Source organism: Camelus ferus, chromosome 23, assembly GCF_009834535.1.
Source record: "Camelus ferus isolate YT-003-E chromosome 23, BCGSAC_Cfer_1.0, whole genome shotgun sequence".
Taxonomy (NCBI): Eukaryota; Metazoa; Chordata; class Mammalia; order Artiodactyla; family Camelidae; genus Camelus; species Camelus ferus.
This window is the reverse complement of record NC_045718.1, coordinates 23,582,739-23,599,291: the sequence shown is the minus strand read 5'-3', so window position 1 is coordinate 23,599,291 and position 16,553 is coordinate 23,582,739. Positions and strand designations below refer to the sequence as shown.

The following is a 16,553-nucleotide window of genomic DNA, read 5'->3' as shown; positions in this document are numbered from 1 at the left end:
GCCTGAGCCCCTTTCTAGATAGGTCAAGGTTCACTCACAGAAAACAGGAAACCCTCTCCTTTGTTTAACTGAAAGGGGTTTAAAATAGAGAATTAGATGCTTACAAAATCGTTCCAAGGCTTGGAGGAGCAAGCTCCAGGCTATGCGTCTAGGAATGATTCCAAAAACGCTTCAGAATCACCCCCCAAAACGCCCCCACAAGTATGCTTGGCAGTAGAAATAGCAGAAACGTAGCCTCTGCCTCATTTCCTCCTTCAGATTTCACGTGGGTGTGTTTCCTTGGCAAAGGACGGGTCTCAGTAGAACCGAGGCTGTGAGGAAACGTGGTTGATGTGGTCCTCAGCCTGACTCTCCAGCGCAGTGCAGTAACGCGTGCCGCCTGCGGGGGGCAGTGGAGCTGACTTCACCAGTCTGCAGTGTCCATCAGGCTATTGAGTCTGTCCCTCCAGTTCTCAGAAAGGTTAGGTAACTTTTTTAAGGTCACCGCGTAAGAACGTACTCACTTGCAGGTTGGTCACTTAGCCAAATTCCAAAGAATACTTCCCTTTATTCTTCAGTTCCATGCGTGTTCCAAATTAAAAGTTAAATTTGTCTTGGTGAGTAATCACCACCCTAATAACCTTTCTTATAATGTTCCTGTCGTCTTAAATTTTTCTACTTCATCATACCATCTTTTTTCCCTTAACAGCCCAAAAGTCATTGAGCAGTCATTTCTGCCTAAAGACATTGACAGGAGGCTATAAAAACATAAATGGAATTTTTCCCAAAAGTTTCTACTACTCTTGTTTAAGGATTCTGCCTATAAGATATTTGTGAAAATTAGGACATGGCTTTAGATTTTGTTGTGGTTTTGGTAATGCTATTTCTGTTTTTTGCTTGAGCTTAAGGGACATTGCAAAAGCAAAAGTTACCCTGTTGTCTGAATAAGAGGAGTAGAAATTCACTATATTTTGCACTGTTTGTGGCATCAAAGTCTAGGATATGAGGTATGTCTGATTATATACCTGTAATGCAAACCCTTTCATATGAATGATAATAAGTCTATCTGTGATAAAGTCAACGTCTCTTTTTAAATTCATCCAAAATAAAAACACTTGACCATACAGTGACATTTTATTTGTGTGTATCGTGGCTCATGCTTTTACTTATTGCCATTACAATACCAATTAAATACATCTTTAGAAACTTAGGCTTCATGGATGAATGATGATGAGCTTTAAAAATCTTAGCCTCGTAGAGCATTTAGAACTGGAAAGAATTTTAGTTATTTTACTCCATAGAAAAGGATACTCAAATAAGATAGTATTGTCTTTGTTAGAATTGCACAGCTGAGCTAGAACTGGGATACTTGACTAGGCCACTTGATGTTGCTCAGAAACCTTTTCCTTTGGCTACACTTCCTTCCCGATGGCCCTTGGCTTGATTAGTCATTGTCTTGATGTAAAAATGGAAGTTTCCTTTTGTGTGTACTTATTACATCTGTTTTATGTTATTACTTTGACCACATCACCAAGTGTAGTTCCTTCTGTGGTTTACACATCACAGGTTCTGCACGTGACATTTTAACAACTTCTTGGTGGTTTTGCAGTAGTTTATGTAGATTTGAAGGCATTAGCATTGCTAGATAAAATACAGTGCTCAGTTAAATCTGAATTTCACATTTTATATATATATATTTCACATATGTATATAGTATAAGTATATGCCCTTAGAACATTGCAACATTTGGGACATACTTGTGCTAAAAATTATTTGTGGTTTATCATCAGAAATTCAGATTTAAGTAGGCATCCTGTATTTTTATTAGACAAATTTGGTGAACTTAGGAAGTGTGCCACCTTCATTATTCCCACCTTCTTTCAGATTGTTCTTCATTTTCATCTGCCGTCTTTCCTCTGACCATTCTTGCACTGAGTGTTTACAGAGCTCCTTCGGTGTGTGTGGCACTAGGGAGCCAGTTGCCAACAACAAGACGTGCAATCCTTGCCCTTGTGAAGACTGAAGTAATTTCATGACCCTTACACAAAAATTTGATTCATAGTTGATTCATTTTCTTCCATTATCAATAGTAGAAAAATACAGTAAAACTAAAAGCCAGCAACCCCATCCTGCTAGAACCCAGATCGTGATGGAAGTGAGGTCAGTGAGGATGCGTGGTCTCCGTTTGCCCTCTCCGTAGTGCGTGGACGACCAGAGATGTCCATCACCTTATCTGACGCCTTTATTTATTCAGTGCCCTTTGCAAAAAGTCATGGAAAGTTTTCATAAAATGACATGAAGAGATAGAAAATATTAATCATTCCAAAATATGATATTACACAGACTAAATATTTATTTTGTTGAGATATTTTGAAATATTCTAACCTAAAATTGCTTTAGTGAGCTTAGGAAAGAATTTTAAATTTTATTTCTCTGTATATCTCATTAAATTATACTTCAGTCACTTTGTAATTATCCAGTTGAAAACAATGTACACAGCATGTTGACTTTAGTCAAAAATCCAGTCAGGTAAGTGACAAGTTCATTCAAATTTATTGTTTACAGACCAACATTGCTAAAAATGACTGCATTTTAGATTGAATGTGCTGAACTGATAAGAGCTTTTTCAGACAAAGCCCTTACCAAGATAGATTCTGTTTATCTCCTGGTTATTTCCAAGTTTTAGAGTAATTATATGTTTCAGGATTGAAAAGTTAAAAGGTTTATTATCATCAGCTGTGATCAATTTGGTTCATAAAGTCTTCATTAAAACTATTATTTGTTATACAGTTAAAATACCACAATTTAATTAAAACATTAAGGTTATTTCTCTTTTATTTTTGGAGTTTGTTTTTATCGTACCTAGATATTATGTTGGGACAATCTTACATTTAGTTTACTATTTTGTTTATACAGATTAAAATTTGAGCATTCTAGAATTAGAACAATTGCTCAACCTACAATGAGAAAAAGTTCACGTCCTGTCTTGTACCTGTTACTTCACCTTGCAGATCATCTCTCGGAAACAAGAGAAATAAGACGATAAAATTCCCCTCATTTGTTTATTTCAAAATAGTTGTATACCTGCGGAAACTAATGTTGGAGAAGTTATTTATTAGTTACATGACTTCTTTCCTGTTTACTTTTGTGTTTATATTATTTACTGTGACACACACCATCTGGAATAAGAAATCAAATCATGAGTTCATTTAGGCCAGAGTTCAAAACACAAACATCCAAATATTTGTACATTATAAATTGAATCTGTGTGATGTATTTGTACATTGACCATCATAAAATTCCACAGCTGAACTGCTTTAAGGAAATGGTACTTAATTATAAAACAAAGCATGTTTCCATATCCATCAAAGAACCTGATTAACTCATTCACAGGTTTGGAAATCCTGCATGCTTTAACTTATGGAAGGATATTCTTCCATCAAGGCAATTATCAAACTCTGTGATGTTTTAGTGGATGTTAAACAATAAGTCAGGTTCAAGTTCAAATGAATTCAGAAAAACTAACAACTCCACCCGCCTCTTCACAATGCAGTGGGGGGTGCTAAAGTATTTGAGAAGTCCCACTTGAAGGTGCCTCAAGTATAGGACTTTAAAGACAGACTGACTTGTATTTGACTCCTAGCTGTGTCATGTGTTAGCTGGACAGTCCTGAGCCGTTACTTAGCATAAGCCTCAGTTAACGAGAGAAAAGCAGAGCTACAGGAAAAACCAGCAAACCTGATCCTGATGAAACTGTAGGTTAGTAAGGATGCAACAGTCCTCACTGTTTACTCCTAGTTGACTTGTAAAATAGAACAACCGTTTCCTATCTTGTAGAGTTATTGTGAGAATTAAGTAGCGTCTCCACTAGAGTGCTAACTAACTCCATGGAATTCTAATTCAGACACTGACTAAATGAATAGTTTCCATATTCTAAACAAAGTTAAATGATTATTCAAGTCATTCTTTCCTTTCTTTCCTTTTTGAAGATCCTGATGAATTTGAGCAGATATATGAGCCTCTGGACGTCAAAAGTAAAAAGATTCATGTGGTGGACAGCGGCCTCACATTTAACCTGCCTTACCCCTTGATCCTGAGGCCGCAGAGAGGAGTCGATCTCATCATCTCCTTTGACTTTTCTGCAAGGCCGAGTGACTCTAGTCCTCCATTCAAGGTAAGGAGCGTTTTACATAGCCTTCCATTATCTACTGCATTCTTCGGCATGCCTTGTGGCTCTCTCAGTCCTCCTGAGCCCAATTTCTTACCCCTTTCTCTGATTTTCTACATTATTATTGTAGAATATTTTAAAATGTTTTACAATATTTTATTCCTAGCATTCCTGAAATATAAGTGTGATTTAATCACTCCCCTGCTTAAAGAAACTTTTAAATGATTTCTCATGACCTACATTCGAGTTCATAATTCTGAGCAGGACAAGAATGATGCCATATATCTGAAGTTCAGGAAGGACATTAGGCTGAAATTTGGGGGTTGGCAGGTAAAAGATAATTAAAACCATGCATGGGGAGTGTACACTATGAGAAGAGAAGAGGGCATAAAATAGCATCTTGACAAGTCAACAGTAATGTCAGGGGAACAGGACAAAAAATAAGGAAGTGTGCAGTGTTATGAAAACCAGCTGGAGATATTTAACAACAGGAAGTCTTTGGGGAAATGGACAAGAGCAGTGTCAATAAGGTTGTGAGGGCAGAAGTCATACTGTAGTGATTAAGGGTTAAGTGGAAGGAAATGAGAGACAGTTCTATCAACCATCCAGGGAGGAAAGAGATGGACTATCTCTGCAGGAGGGTAGGGGGACTAGGAGAACCGTGTGCCTGTGGAGGGTAGGCTGGAGATACCTGAGCGTGTTTAAATGCTGATGCTGGGGACTCGTGAATGAAGATGTTATTAGAGAATGGAGAGGTGACATATATGATAGAGTCACATTCCTGGGAAGATTGTGGGGGTGGGGAGTGGAAGGAAATACAGAAATACGGGTGGAGAATAGTAGAAAATGTCTGTATTGGGACAAGAGAGAAAGGGGGAAATAATGATGGATGGAGATTCGTTGTTAGGCATGGAGACTGGAAATTGGGAAAGTACTCACTTGATGACTTCCAACTTTTATAGGAATCAATGGTAAAACATGGTTCTTGGTCTCTATAGCATTTTAGCTTTTCTGAGGGAAAGACTTTTATATACAAGAGTCATTCAGAAGGAAATCAAGAAACTTATTGTTAAATAGTTATTAGGGTTTATATAACTATGGGTATTATAGGAGGGCCAAACAAGAATAGATTAGTGTGTCCTGGAGCAGATGAGCAGGGAAATAAATGAAATAGGATGACAACAGCACAGAAGTGGAAATCAGCACATCTGAGGAGTGATCTGATCAGAAGTGATATATGTCACGCTCCCATCACGAAGGCGTTAGGGGAGAATTTAAGATTTGATGATAGCAAACAGAATCAGTAAGGGGTTTCCAGCAGACAAATGACTTCATGAAATTGGAATTTTAGGATGATTAATTTGACAGTGGAAAGTAAGATGAACTGGAGAATGGAGCACAAATGATTAAAATTAAGAGGGATTTAGTGTAATCCAAGCACAGGCCAGTGAAGTATTGCACCAGGGCGGGTCTCTGTGAAAACCAAGAGCAGGAGCTGATGACCTATGAGCAGCAATGGGGAGGTGAGTTTCAACAGATGACTCTACCATGATAGCTTAGAAGCTAGTTCTGGAGGTGGGAGAACCTGATTATTCATTTCACCAGTGGGAATGTAAAAGGCCAACGCCATCATTTTACGTATGAATCAGAGTTCCACCACCTCAATGAACTGATATTGGAAGAAGGTTTTAGAATATTACTTTTTACCCCTAAAAAGAACCAATGTACTTTATTGTAGTTCTGAAACATTCTTTGGTTCACTATTTCTAATTAAGAAGAACACGCATAAAAAATTTGGAAGTTTGCAATATACATCAATCAAGTGCTTCTGCTTGACAAGTTTGGTTTTTATTTTTTTCTCTCTTCACTGCGTGTGTGTCTGTGTGTTTGTCAACACCAGCGTCACACGGTTTTGCAATCTGATTCTTTCTAAAATTACATTGTGAACATTTTCCCATACAATTAAATACTTTAAAAACATAATTGTAAACATGGCATGCTACCTCTACGTGTGGATATGCAAAAATGTATTTAACAATGCTGCTCTATTTTCAACTTTTAGATTATTGTTATCTTGTCACTTTTTTCCTCCAGTGGTCATCTTTGCACATGAATCTTTAATCACACACTTTATTATTTCCTTAGGTTGGCTTTTTAGATTTGTATTAATCAAGACTTGTAATAAGTATTTCTAGATTGCTTCCCAAAAAAGCTGCACCAATATATATTAGTATATTAGAATGTATCTGTTCAATTGGGCTAGCACTTACAAAGCACTTACTTTACATGGTTTTGCTGGCATGAAAAAATATTAAAACCAAAGTTCAGAAAATTTACAACATGATACAAAAACACATTTTTGCTTCAGTTTTCTTCCTTTGCTTGTGAGACTTTATTTCTGATGGTTTTAATGTTTTAAAAAATATAGTGACTTCTTTCATTGGTTTTATTCTTGAAATTCAGACTTCTTATCAAGATCAGTTACACATAGATCGCTATTTTTCTTTTCATGATATTCTTTTAAAATATTTTAACTCATTAATCTTCTTAATATATTGGGTGTGTACTAACACAATCCCTCAAAGACTTTTTTTTAACATTGTGATGCTTCCTTTATCATATATTATAGAACATGAGGATCTATTTTGTGTTGATCTGTTGTTTTCCATTGACCCATCTGACAGTCTGACAATTCTTATCTCAGTACCACACTGTGTTTTGTTTCCTATCTTAGAGTCTACAATCACTACACACACATGTAATATACATTATACCCACACACACGTGTAAATCTGTAGACCCTTCCAGCTGTGCATTCTCATTTATGTGTTTTAGAATTATGTTGTCAGTTCCTTACATGCCGCCCTGCTTCCTCATATGTGACTATCTCCTTTATTGATTGGTTGAGTATAGCATGAAGCTTATCATTCTGGAAATAATGAATTATATTTCAGAGACTTAATATAAAGAAGATTGCAATATTTTATATATATATATATAAATATAAAATACATTTTTTTCCTCCAAAAATGAACTTCAGGAAATTCAAAGTGAACAAACTGAACTTTTCAGGTTCATGTGGAATATTGCAAGTGATATTTTAAAACACAGGAGTGTTACGATTGTCACTATAATAATATGCATTTCAATTGAATCTGGAAGATTACTCAAATATAATTTTTAAATTGATAAAAATATTATACTATTTAAAATTTTTAAAAATAATTTTATGATTGCTTTATTTACCTTTTTAACAACATACATTACAATGCCATGCAATACTCATGGATACAGTTTGATTAATCTTTCCATTTGTACATACTTGTGAAGCCACCACCCAAATCAAGATACAGAATACTTCCAGCCCCCCAAAACATCTTATGCCCCCTCCAAATAAAAAAAAAAAACATATTATACTATTAATGCTAAAGTAGAATAGTCACTTTAGGTATAATATAGTAAGGTTTAAAAATTGAATCTACGTGAAAGTTTCTGATGAGAGGGGAGAAGTATGAATGCAATAGCTGGACATATGCAGTATGATTACGGTGCTTAAATAGTAAATAACTCTTATTTTTTTCAGACTGAAATATGGATGCCATTTGAAATTAAAGAGTAGAACTTAAATCCTGGGCAAAAAATTAGAACAACTAACTTTATTTCACAATTACTGATAAAAGCATTTCATAAGTGTAGTTAAATCTCAGATTCTGTGAGGGAGATAGAGAATGATGGGTATCAGGGCTTTTGATAAAGGCAACACAGTTCATATTATATCTACATTGTAACTGGCCTTGACTGTTCATGACGTCAATGTCAGTGATACTGGAGTTTTATTTTTTTATTTTAGCTTAGTGGGCACACACCTTAATAACAGTCCAAATATAATGAGCCTCATGACTCTAAACAGTATTCTTATTAATTGATTTAAGAAAAGCAACTCTCTTTCATTTTGTCAAGTTTCTTTTTATTAACAATTTAATAACTTAGATATATGCCATGCAAATTTAGTTTACCAGTAAGGTCGCTCGAAGGAAAATTTGAATAGGATTTGTCATTAATATTTCTATGTTATTTAGATAGTTTTTCCTATCTTCCAAGATGTTTCAGTACTCACAAATGAGCAGGAACACCTGACAAAGTATCACTTGGAAGGATACTGTCAAATTTCTATGGACACAGAAAATCATTTTAGTCAGTACTATGTAAATTTACCATGGATTAGTCTGTGGAAATCTGAAGTCCTCAGGTGTCAAACCACCACCAAAATAGAGAATCAGAACACAGTTCTGACTTACTGCTGTAATTTGTGAAGCAGCAAATTTTTGCTCACTGCATTCTTCTAAAATACTCCTCACACTCGTCTGCTTTCCTCATAGTGGTGTCACTGTTTCTCAGCCTTTACAGAGAAACGAGACATCAGAGAGGAGACAGGTTTTCTATCCCGTAATCACTGCCTTTATAGTCATCAGTTTTTAATCTTTTCCATGTCAGGATCATATAAAGAAAGGGAAAGTTCCGTTGCTTCCTGATTCCAGCGTCAAATATCTATCTAAAAATAGCCTGGTCTTTTACCTCACACAGTTCCCTTTTCCTTTTTTCTCCACACATCCACGCATCATTGGTCATACTCTTGAGTCATGTTTGTAAACACTAGAAAGCTCTTTCTTTTCCTTGTTCTCATGCAATCCCAGGGTGAACTTCTGGTTTTACTTTGATGTTGAACAATCTTAAATGAATAACTGTGAACAGTGCTAGATGAGAAAGAAGCTGAATAATTCCACTGAACAGGGAGAAAAATGATTTAGAGGTGAAATTCTTCTCAAGTTTCAAAAAGCAAGTATTCATATATATAAGATTCTAAGTGAAATATAATCACATTTAGCTTAACAGTTTATGAAACAAGTGCTTTGATATAAATCACATCCTTTGTTCTCCCAGGTTTTTATTTCTTAGCAAATGGCTTTGAGAGAGTTGATCAATTGAAAATTCATGACATTCCAGAAGCATCAAGAACAGTGAAAGTTCAATGAAAAGTAATTTTTCTCTAAATTTAAGGTGCTATTTTAAAGTACTCTTTTGTTAAATATAAATTACTAAGTTTTTAAAAAAATACATCATCTCATTGAATCCTCACAGCAATGCTGAGGAAGATAATAGTATTAATCTTATTTTATAACTCATTTATTTACAAATGAGTTTGCTATACAATATTGTAAAATGACTATAACTCAGTAAAAAAAAAAGTTTAAAAAACAAAACAAATAAGTTTGCTGAGAAAGAAGTACACAAAAGGTAGCTGAAATAGGATTGGGGGCTCGCTGTTCAGAATCGTGAACATCCTGGTCCCTGTTTACTGTTACTTAGGATCCTCGTGGTGCCACTGGGAGAGCATCACTGGTACCTCAGCCCGCAGAGTAATTTCTTGCCTGTTGAGCTGTGGTGCTAAGCAGTTGTCTCAAACCACCCAGCTAAGGTATGCTGAGCTTTCAGACTGCACAGCCCAGGCACGAAGCCGTCCGTCATGTTCCCTGCCTCTTTCATCCTGCACTTATAGTATCTATTATTCACCTTTCCCATTGACTTATAACCTGCCAGGATTCAAGGACAGCCTCTCCCTTATGGCTAGAACACAGCAGGGGCTCAGTCGTTAACACTGAATGAACTGAATGAATGAATAAGCACGCTGAGGAAACAGTCCAGGTACACTGCAAAGTCTCATGCCAAATGAGTATTTTTCATAGCATTTGCCACTGTGTTCAACCTGAAGGGTTATCTGATTACTGTCTGTCACCCACCGGGCTATGGAAGTCCCATGACAACAGAATTTTACTCACTGTTATGTCCCCACCGCTGAGCATGGAGCTTAGACTGGCAACTAATGATGATCACTGAATGAATCCATGTGATGACAAGAGTACTTAAACTTTCTTTTTAATTAAAAAAAATTTTTTTTCCTTAGCAACTAAATCAACATAATTTCATTCTACTTAGTTCATCAATAATTTTTCAAATGCCTCCTGTGTGACTCGCACTGTGCCAGGAGTTGACAAAACAATAGTGAGTTTATCTGTGGAGGACTTTTGTATTTTTTGAGGTTGAAAAGCTTCTTAAGAACAGGGTCATCATTATTCATCCCAGCAAGGAGCATACTGCCAGCACACAGTAGACACCTAACGAATATTTAATGATGAGCAGAACCACCTGAACAAATGAAGACTGAAAATTCCCTAATGCATCTTGCCCTTTCTTCCATAGGAACTTCTACTTGCCGAAAAATGGGCTAAGATGAACAAGCTCCCGTTTCCAAAGATTGACCCTTATGTGTTTGATCGAGAAGGACTGAAGGAGTGCTATGTCTTTAAGCCCAAGAATCCTGAGGTCGAGAAAGACTGCCCAACCATCATCCACTTTGTTCTGGCCAATATCAACTTCAGAAAGTTCAAGGCTCCAGGTACCTTGGGAATGATACGCTGTAAAGCAGAAATCTGATGAAGCAAGACCGTCATCAAGCGGGTTCGCACCGGCACTGCAGTACCAGCGTTACAACGCTGAACACTTCCCTTCCCTTGAGAGACACATGGCTACTCTCCTGAGACTCCAAGTACTCCCCCTCTTTCTCACCCCAGCGTCCTCTGAATTCCTCACAATCCAGAACCTGAAGGGTGAACAACTAGCTCAGTAAAAATCGCTGGGGCTTTACTCCATAGCCTCAGATTACATTTGTTCTGACTGATGGGTGCCCTTGTCATAGGGGTTGTTAAATATTTTGAATACTACCCTTGTAAAGAAGCCCTTGTTTCAGAGCAAAGCACGCAAAAAATTCTGGGAATTTTAATTTATCATGAGATTAATGTAACCTAGCAGTACAATATGGCTAGTAACTTCATGTTACATTCTATAGAAAAAGAGAATCAAGTTCAAGTCACGTATTTTGTTTTTACTACATCCAGAGGGGTCTACAGACTCTTCTGTGTCCTGGGGGATTTTGATTCACAAATGGAGATTTAAAGATTGACAGGCAAGATTCTAAAGGCCTAAAAATCATGTTATCTTAAGACCATAAAATGTAGCTGTGAAAGGGAAGATGCAAAAAATAGTCGTGGAAGATTTGAGAGGTGACAACGGAGAGGAAAGTCATCTTTAGATAGTGGAGGAAGTCAGGGAAGGATCAGTAGCGTGGATGTTGTTATGAGTCAGACTTCTACCCAAGAGAAGGAAGAACTGGCTGGCATTTTTACTTGTTGAACAGTGGAGTACTGAAAAGCTAGAAAATTTTGAATTTTCTGTCACTGTTAATTCTCAAAAAGAGACTGTGGAAGGGATTCCTGTGACATGAAGACAATTAATTCATGTTTGGGTTCTACCAGAAGCAGATGCTAAGCAAAGGATTTAAGTATAAATAGTTTATTTGGGTGAACTGGGCAACTTTAGAGTGGGAAGCTGGTAAAGGGAAGAAAGGTAGATCACAAAAGATGTAGTAGGAAGCCTGCTACCATGAGGAGAACTTGATCCAGATGAGAAGCCCTAGGAAATGGAACAGAACCTACGGTCCAGAATCATCCTTCCTGCTTAAACAGCAAGCGGAAAGGGAAGCAGGGAGTTCATACACCAGCATTATAGGGTCTTTGACCGCTTCCTGGGACAGAGTATTATTTACTGGAATTTCCAGCCAGCTGCTAGTGAGCAGAGCAGCTGTGCACAGTTACAGTGAGGGATAGAAAACCCACAGGCACAGAGATACACATACTGGCAATTGGCAGTTGCCCAGTCAGAACACACAGAAATGGTCGAGTCTGGGAAATATGGGTGGAGGCCTCGTAGTGTTTACTAAGGATTACATGACCCCTGCAGGGGTTCCCCATGTTGTGTTTATGGCTATTTGTATGTTTTTCCCCCTGGGTTTTAGAGATACTTTGTAATTTTCAAAATTACACCATTTGAGACTCTTCTTCTGTTTAGGTGTTGCAAGAGAAACTAAGGAAGAGAAGGAGATGGCTGATTTTGATATCTTTGATGACCCCGAATCACCGTTTTCAACCTTCAACTTCCAGTATCCAAACCAAGCGTTCACACGGCTGCATGACCTGATGTACTTCAACACCCTGAACAACATTGACGTAAGTGCCTCCCGTGGCCCATCACCGACAATGTCAAGCACTTCCATATCACATGGCATAGCAATACCTCTTTCTAATTAAGTAAAACTAAGGTTTATGAATGACACCAGCTGAATCATACCATTTTTTGTGAGTTATTCTGTTGATCTCCAGCAGAACTGTATAAAATCCACAAACAAAAAAGCTAATTAATGCCTCCAGATCGGCAGAGCCCACATTTCATACTGTTATATGACTGAAGGATTGATTAATCCTCAGCTTCTTTCCCAAAGTAACTCGTGTATTTATCAAATGATAAGATAAATTATAAGAATAAAAGTGATAAGAAAGGAAATGTAAGAGAGGGAAGTGAGTGTAACAAGAAGTGTAGTTAATGTGCAAAAAACCGCATGAATTTTAATGAATACACTCACACTTATCAATGTCTTTATTTTTAGGGACCTTGGGAATGTTGCCCAACGCAGCAGCCCCTCTGTTTTTAGCCCTGGAGATACCAAATAACGCTTTGCTTAGAAACGTTAGAAACAAGTCATTCTCTTCAGTGTCCTTCCTATCACTAGTGTGTCTGCTGCTAAGATTCTGTCTCTATGTGAAATTCTTCAGCTGTTAACTCACCGTTTAGGACCACAGTTGTGTTAACTAGAGTCATGTTGGCTTGTGCTTCCACATTATAGTGTCGGACAAATGATTATCAGCTATAAAAGCCCAAGTTCACCAGCCTAATCGGATATTGCACATGAGAAAAAAAGAATAAAAGAAAGAAATTAAATGGAGAGGGAAAGGCATCATATCTGATTTGCCAGTCATTTTGGAGACTCTATGAATAGAACAGAAAGAATGTACCATATGTGGATGAGTGTTCTCTGCATATGAGGTTTAATTTGATTTTATGAGCTAATAGAATTCTGGCACATTTAGTTTGCTTGTTTATTTAGGTTGGCCTGAGATTATTAACGATCAGTTGTGTGCAGTTGTAACAGTTACACAATATGTGTATTAATCGATATCTATAATTTTTGTAACCATATAAAATTTTCCTCAGTGTCAGTTTCTGCAACTATCTAAAGGGTTTCTTGTTAGCCTTCATTAGTGAATAATATGTGATAATTCACATAAAACATGCTTAGCAAAATTTATAGCATAAATCATTTTCTAATTAGATTTTTCCCTTTATTATTATTCAGTGAAAATCTGAAATCCATTTGCTACATTGTTTCTGTGATGATGGTGAAAATTTAAAGAATATTAAGAGAAAATCAGTATTTTAATCTATGATTCATAGAGGCAAACACATTCTCAAAATGGAGTTGTGTTTTCTAAAACCTCATGCTGTTAAAACAGAAAAGAACTAAGGGGTAATATAGGAGTTATTCTGTTTTTCCAGTATGAATCTAATAACCTCAAAACTAACTATACTGTGCATTCCTTGAGATGAAATGTATTAAACTATCAATTATCCTCAAATGAAAAAAAAAATATATTGTAGAACTACAGTAATGCCCCATTGGACTTGGGAAAATAGAAGGATACACACAGAAACATCCATCTGTATAAATACATGTGTCAAGTATATACATATGTATAATTACATCTGTGTGTGTGTGTGCATATATATGTATCTGTGTGTGTATATATAACTTACACACCTACATTTTTCTCATTGTTTTCAGTTCTGGTTCATGTAAAACCTGCCAAGCTGTTTTCTGTGAAGAATGATACAGTTCTGTTTATATATTTTACATTCTTCAAAGTAGTTTGTTTGTCACATACATGAAAAAGTTAAAGCCTGAACAAAACCAGACTGAATTCCAAAATAACTGTCCTGACTTTTTGACAAGCCAGTTAATTAAGCAGGTTTTAATTGCTTCTAAGAACTTTTCTGGCACAGTATATAGGAGCAAGGTCACGGAGTTGATACCACATTTAGCTCTTAGATGGGCTACTTGTGTGACCTTGAGTAAGCTACTTAAACTTATCGCGCCTCAGTTTCCTCATCTCTGAAACAGGGGTAACAGCGCCTGTCCTAATGGCAGTAGTGAGTCTTCAGTCAGGTGACGTATGAACAGTGCCCGGCAAACAGAAGCTGCTTTTAAATGGGAACCATACCTACGTGTGTCTATACCTTGTACCATGGTGGGTACACCTCAGCACCTCTGTAAATGGCCAGTTAAGAGCATGGGCATGTCAGTACAAGTAACAGCAGCCTAGGCAGTAAATACGTATATTTCTGAATGAATGAATGTAGGCTTCCTCTTAAACTGTATGACCATTGAGACTTGTGTTCAAGTGATTCTTGGTTGTGTGTGTGTGTGTGTGCGCGCGTGTGCACGCGCCTCATACCCAGGTAAGACTTCCAGTTTTCACTGGCATTCATCTCTTCCTTGATGACTCCCACTCCTTGCTTTTAGCCAGGCAAACATATTTTATCAGAATCAAAGCTTCTTGATAAGTGATAATAAAGAAAGACCCACCAAACTCTGAGGTAGGCTGCTGGAGAGGTCATTAGGCTCAGTCACGAGCTAAATCGCTCATTCCCACACCATCTGAATAGAGGAGGTGACTAATTCACACTTCTGCAACACAGCACAGGTTTACTTGCCATAGACTGGCAGAGTTGCTCACAAATCGGAGACACTGTGAATATAAACTCTTTTAGTGCAAAGACATCTCCCTGCCAATCCCATGGAGACAGTTTTCAACTTTGTGGCCTTGACCACCCTGACTGAAGACAAATTTTCACCTTCAGTTCACATTCTGACTCAAATCCTTACTCTGAAAAGGCCAACCTGCCTCGAGCAGGCTGTGTGCATCTGTTGCTTCATTTTCCCAGAGATCCAAGCAGGCCTGCTCTGCTGAAACTAAATTCCTGCTCATCTTTAGAGAACTTCTGTTTCTGCTCATTTCGTGACAGCAGGCTGGGTTTCTCTGTAGCATCGGGTTTCTGCACTTACTCACTTCTCCCAAATTCCTTTTCACTGAACATTGTCTCAGTGCTTTTACAATGGCAGCATTTCTTTTTTTCTTAAACGTAATATATAGTGACTTCTACTGGAAGACACGTGGTATGCGGAAAATGCGGAGGCTCTGAGTCAGACCGAATTGGGTGCTCAGATTTTTGTTTGTGCCTCTTCTCTCGGTGACCTTGGGCATGTTGATTTATTACATATACTTTGACTAGGCAAATGTTTAAGTGAGTTCAGAACAGCACTAATCATACACCTTTTGCCTCTGTTTGCAGGTGATAAAGAATGCCATAGTTGAAAGCATTGAATATAGAAGACAGAATCCATCTCGTTGTTCTGTTTCCCTTAGTAGTGTCGAGGCAAGAAGATTCTTCAACAAGGAGTTTCTAAGCAAACCCACAGCATAGTTTGTGGACTAGAAAGGGCAGCAATTTCTGATGCGGAGGCAGTTTGAAATGCCCCAACAACTGGATTTAAAAGCACAGGACAGATATCAGCACTGATCTCAAAAGGACTGGCTGATACTCAGCGATGTAGTTATTTAGCTGCGTGAGAATAAGACCCATGTAAGTTTGCTAGGTTGACAGATGGTATCAATTGTGTGAAAATATACTCAGCTACGTTTTCTATCGGTATGAGTTTCTTGATGCAAAGGTAAGGACATACACTGTATTTTTTAGACATTCCTCATCAACTATCATATGTGTCCTCTTTTTTAAAATGTGGTTTCTTTTTTAGAATATTTAAATAGTTCTATCTCAGTAAGTAAGACTCTGCATTGTGTGAATGTAATTCACTGACTGGATTTACTTGTGCCCTGAGACAACACTATTTTTTATTTAAATATGCATAGATACATATATGAAATAAATACATCTGTACACAAATTAGCAAGAGGCAACTGAGTTTTTATTATTTTTAGGTGAAATACTGCACTGTTGCTATGACAGATTTTCGGGTTCATGGCTTCCAAATACAAAAGCTGTTAATCCTACACTCAAATGTGAAATGTCACTTTAAATCATGATGATTTTTCTTAAAAGAGAAAGTATATATAATTTGTTGAGCAAATGGTATATATTTATTCAGCATGTAGGGGGTGAAAAACATAACCACTCCTAGTTTAACATTTTACTTTGCTGGTATTACCCAAGAGACAGCAGTTGACCTCAGAGAAAAACTCAGAAGAATGCAAAGGGCTCTACCTGCAAGCCTGTCCGTTTCGCACGACCTTGGTTTGTTACTGTGGAACCGCTAAGGTTCAGGGTTAGTCTTCCAAATACAAGGGCTTCCTCATTCTTCTCTCTTTGATTCTACCTTTTT

At 37.3% G+C, this 16,553-nt stretch overlaps 1 protein-coding gene across 1 annotated transcript in view; it reads left to right on the top strand.

The window, feature by feature from the left end:
• The window catches only part of PLA2G4A (phospholipase A2 group IVA), a 122,588-nt gene extending 106,468 nt beyond the window's left edge, over positions 1-16,120 (top strand). The window contains exons 15-18 of the mRNA XM_006185533.3: positions 3,969-4,153; positions 10,406-10,601; positions 12,110-12,267; positions 15,506-16,120. Of these exons, the coding sequence (XP_006185595.1) occupies positions 3,969-4,153; positions 10,406-10,601; positions 12,110-12,267; positions 15,506-15,637 (671 nt within the window). The 3' untranslated portion in view covers positions 15,638-16,120. The remainder of the gene's footprint in view (positions 1-3,968; positions 4,154-10,405; positions 10,602-12,109; positions 12,268-15,505) is intronic.
• Positions 16,121-16,553: the final 433 nt, after the last annotated feature.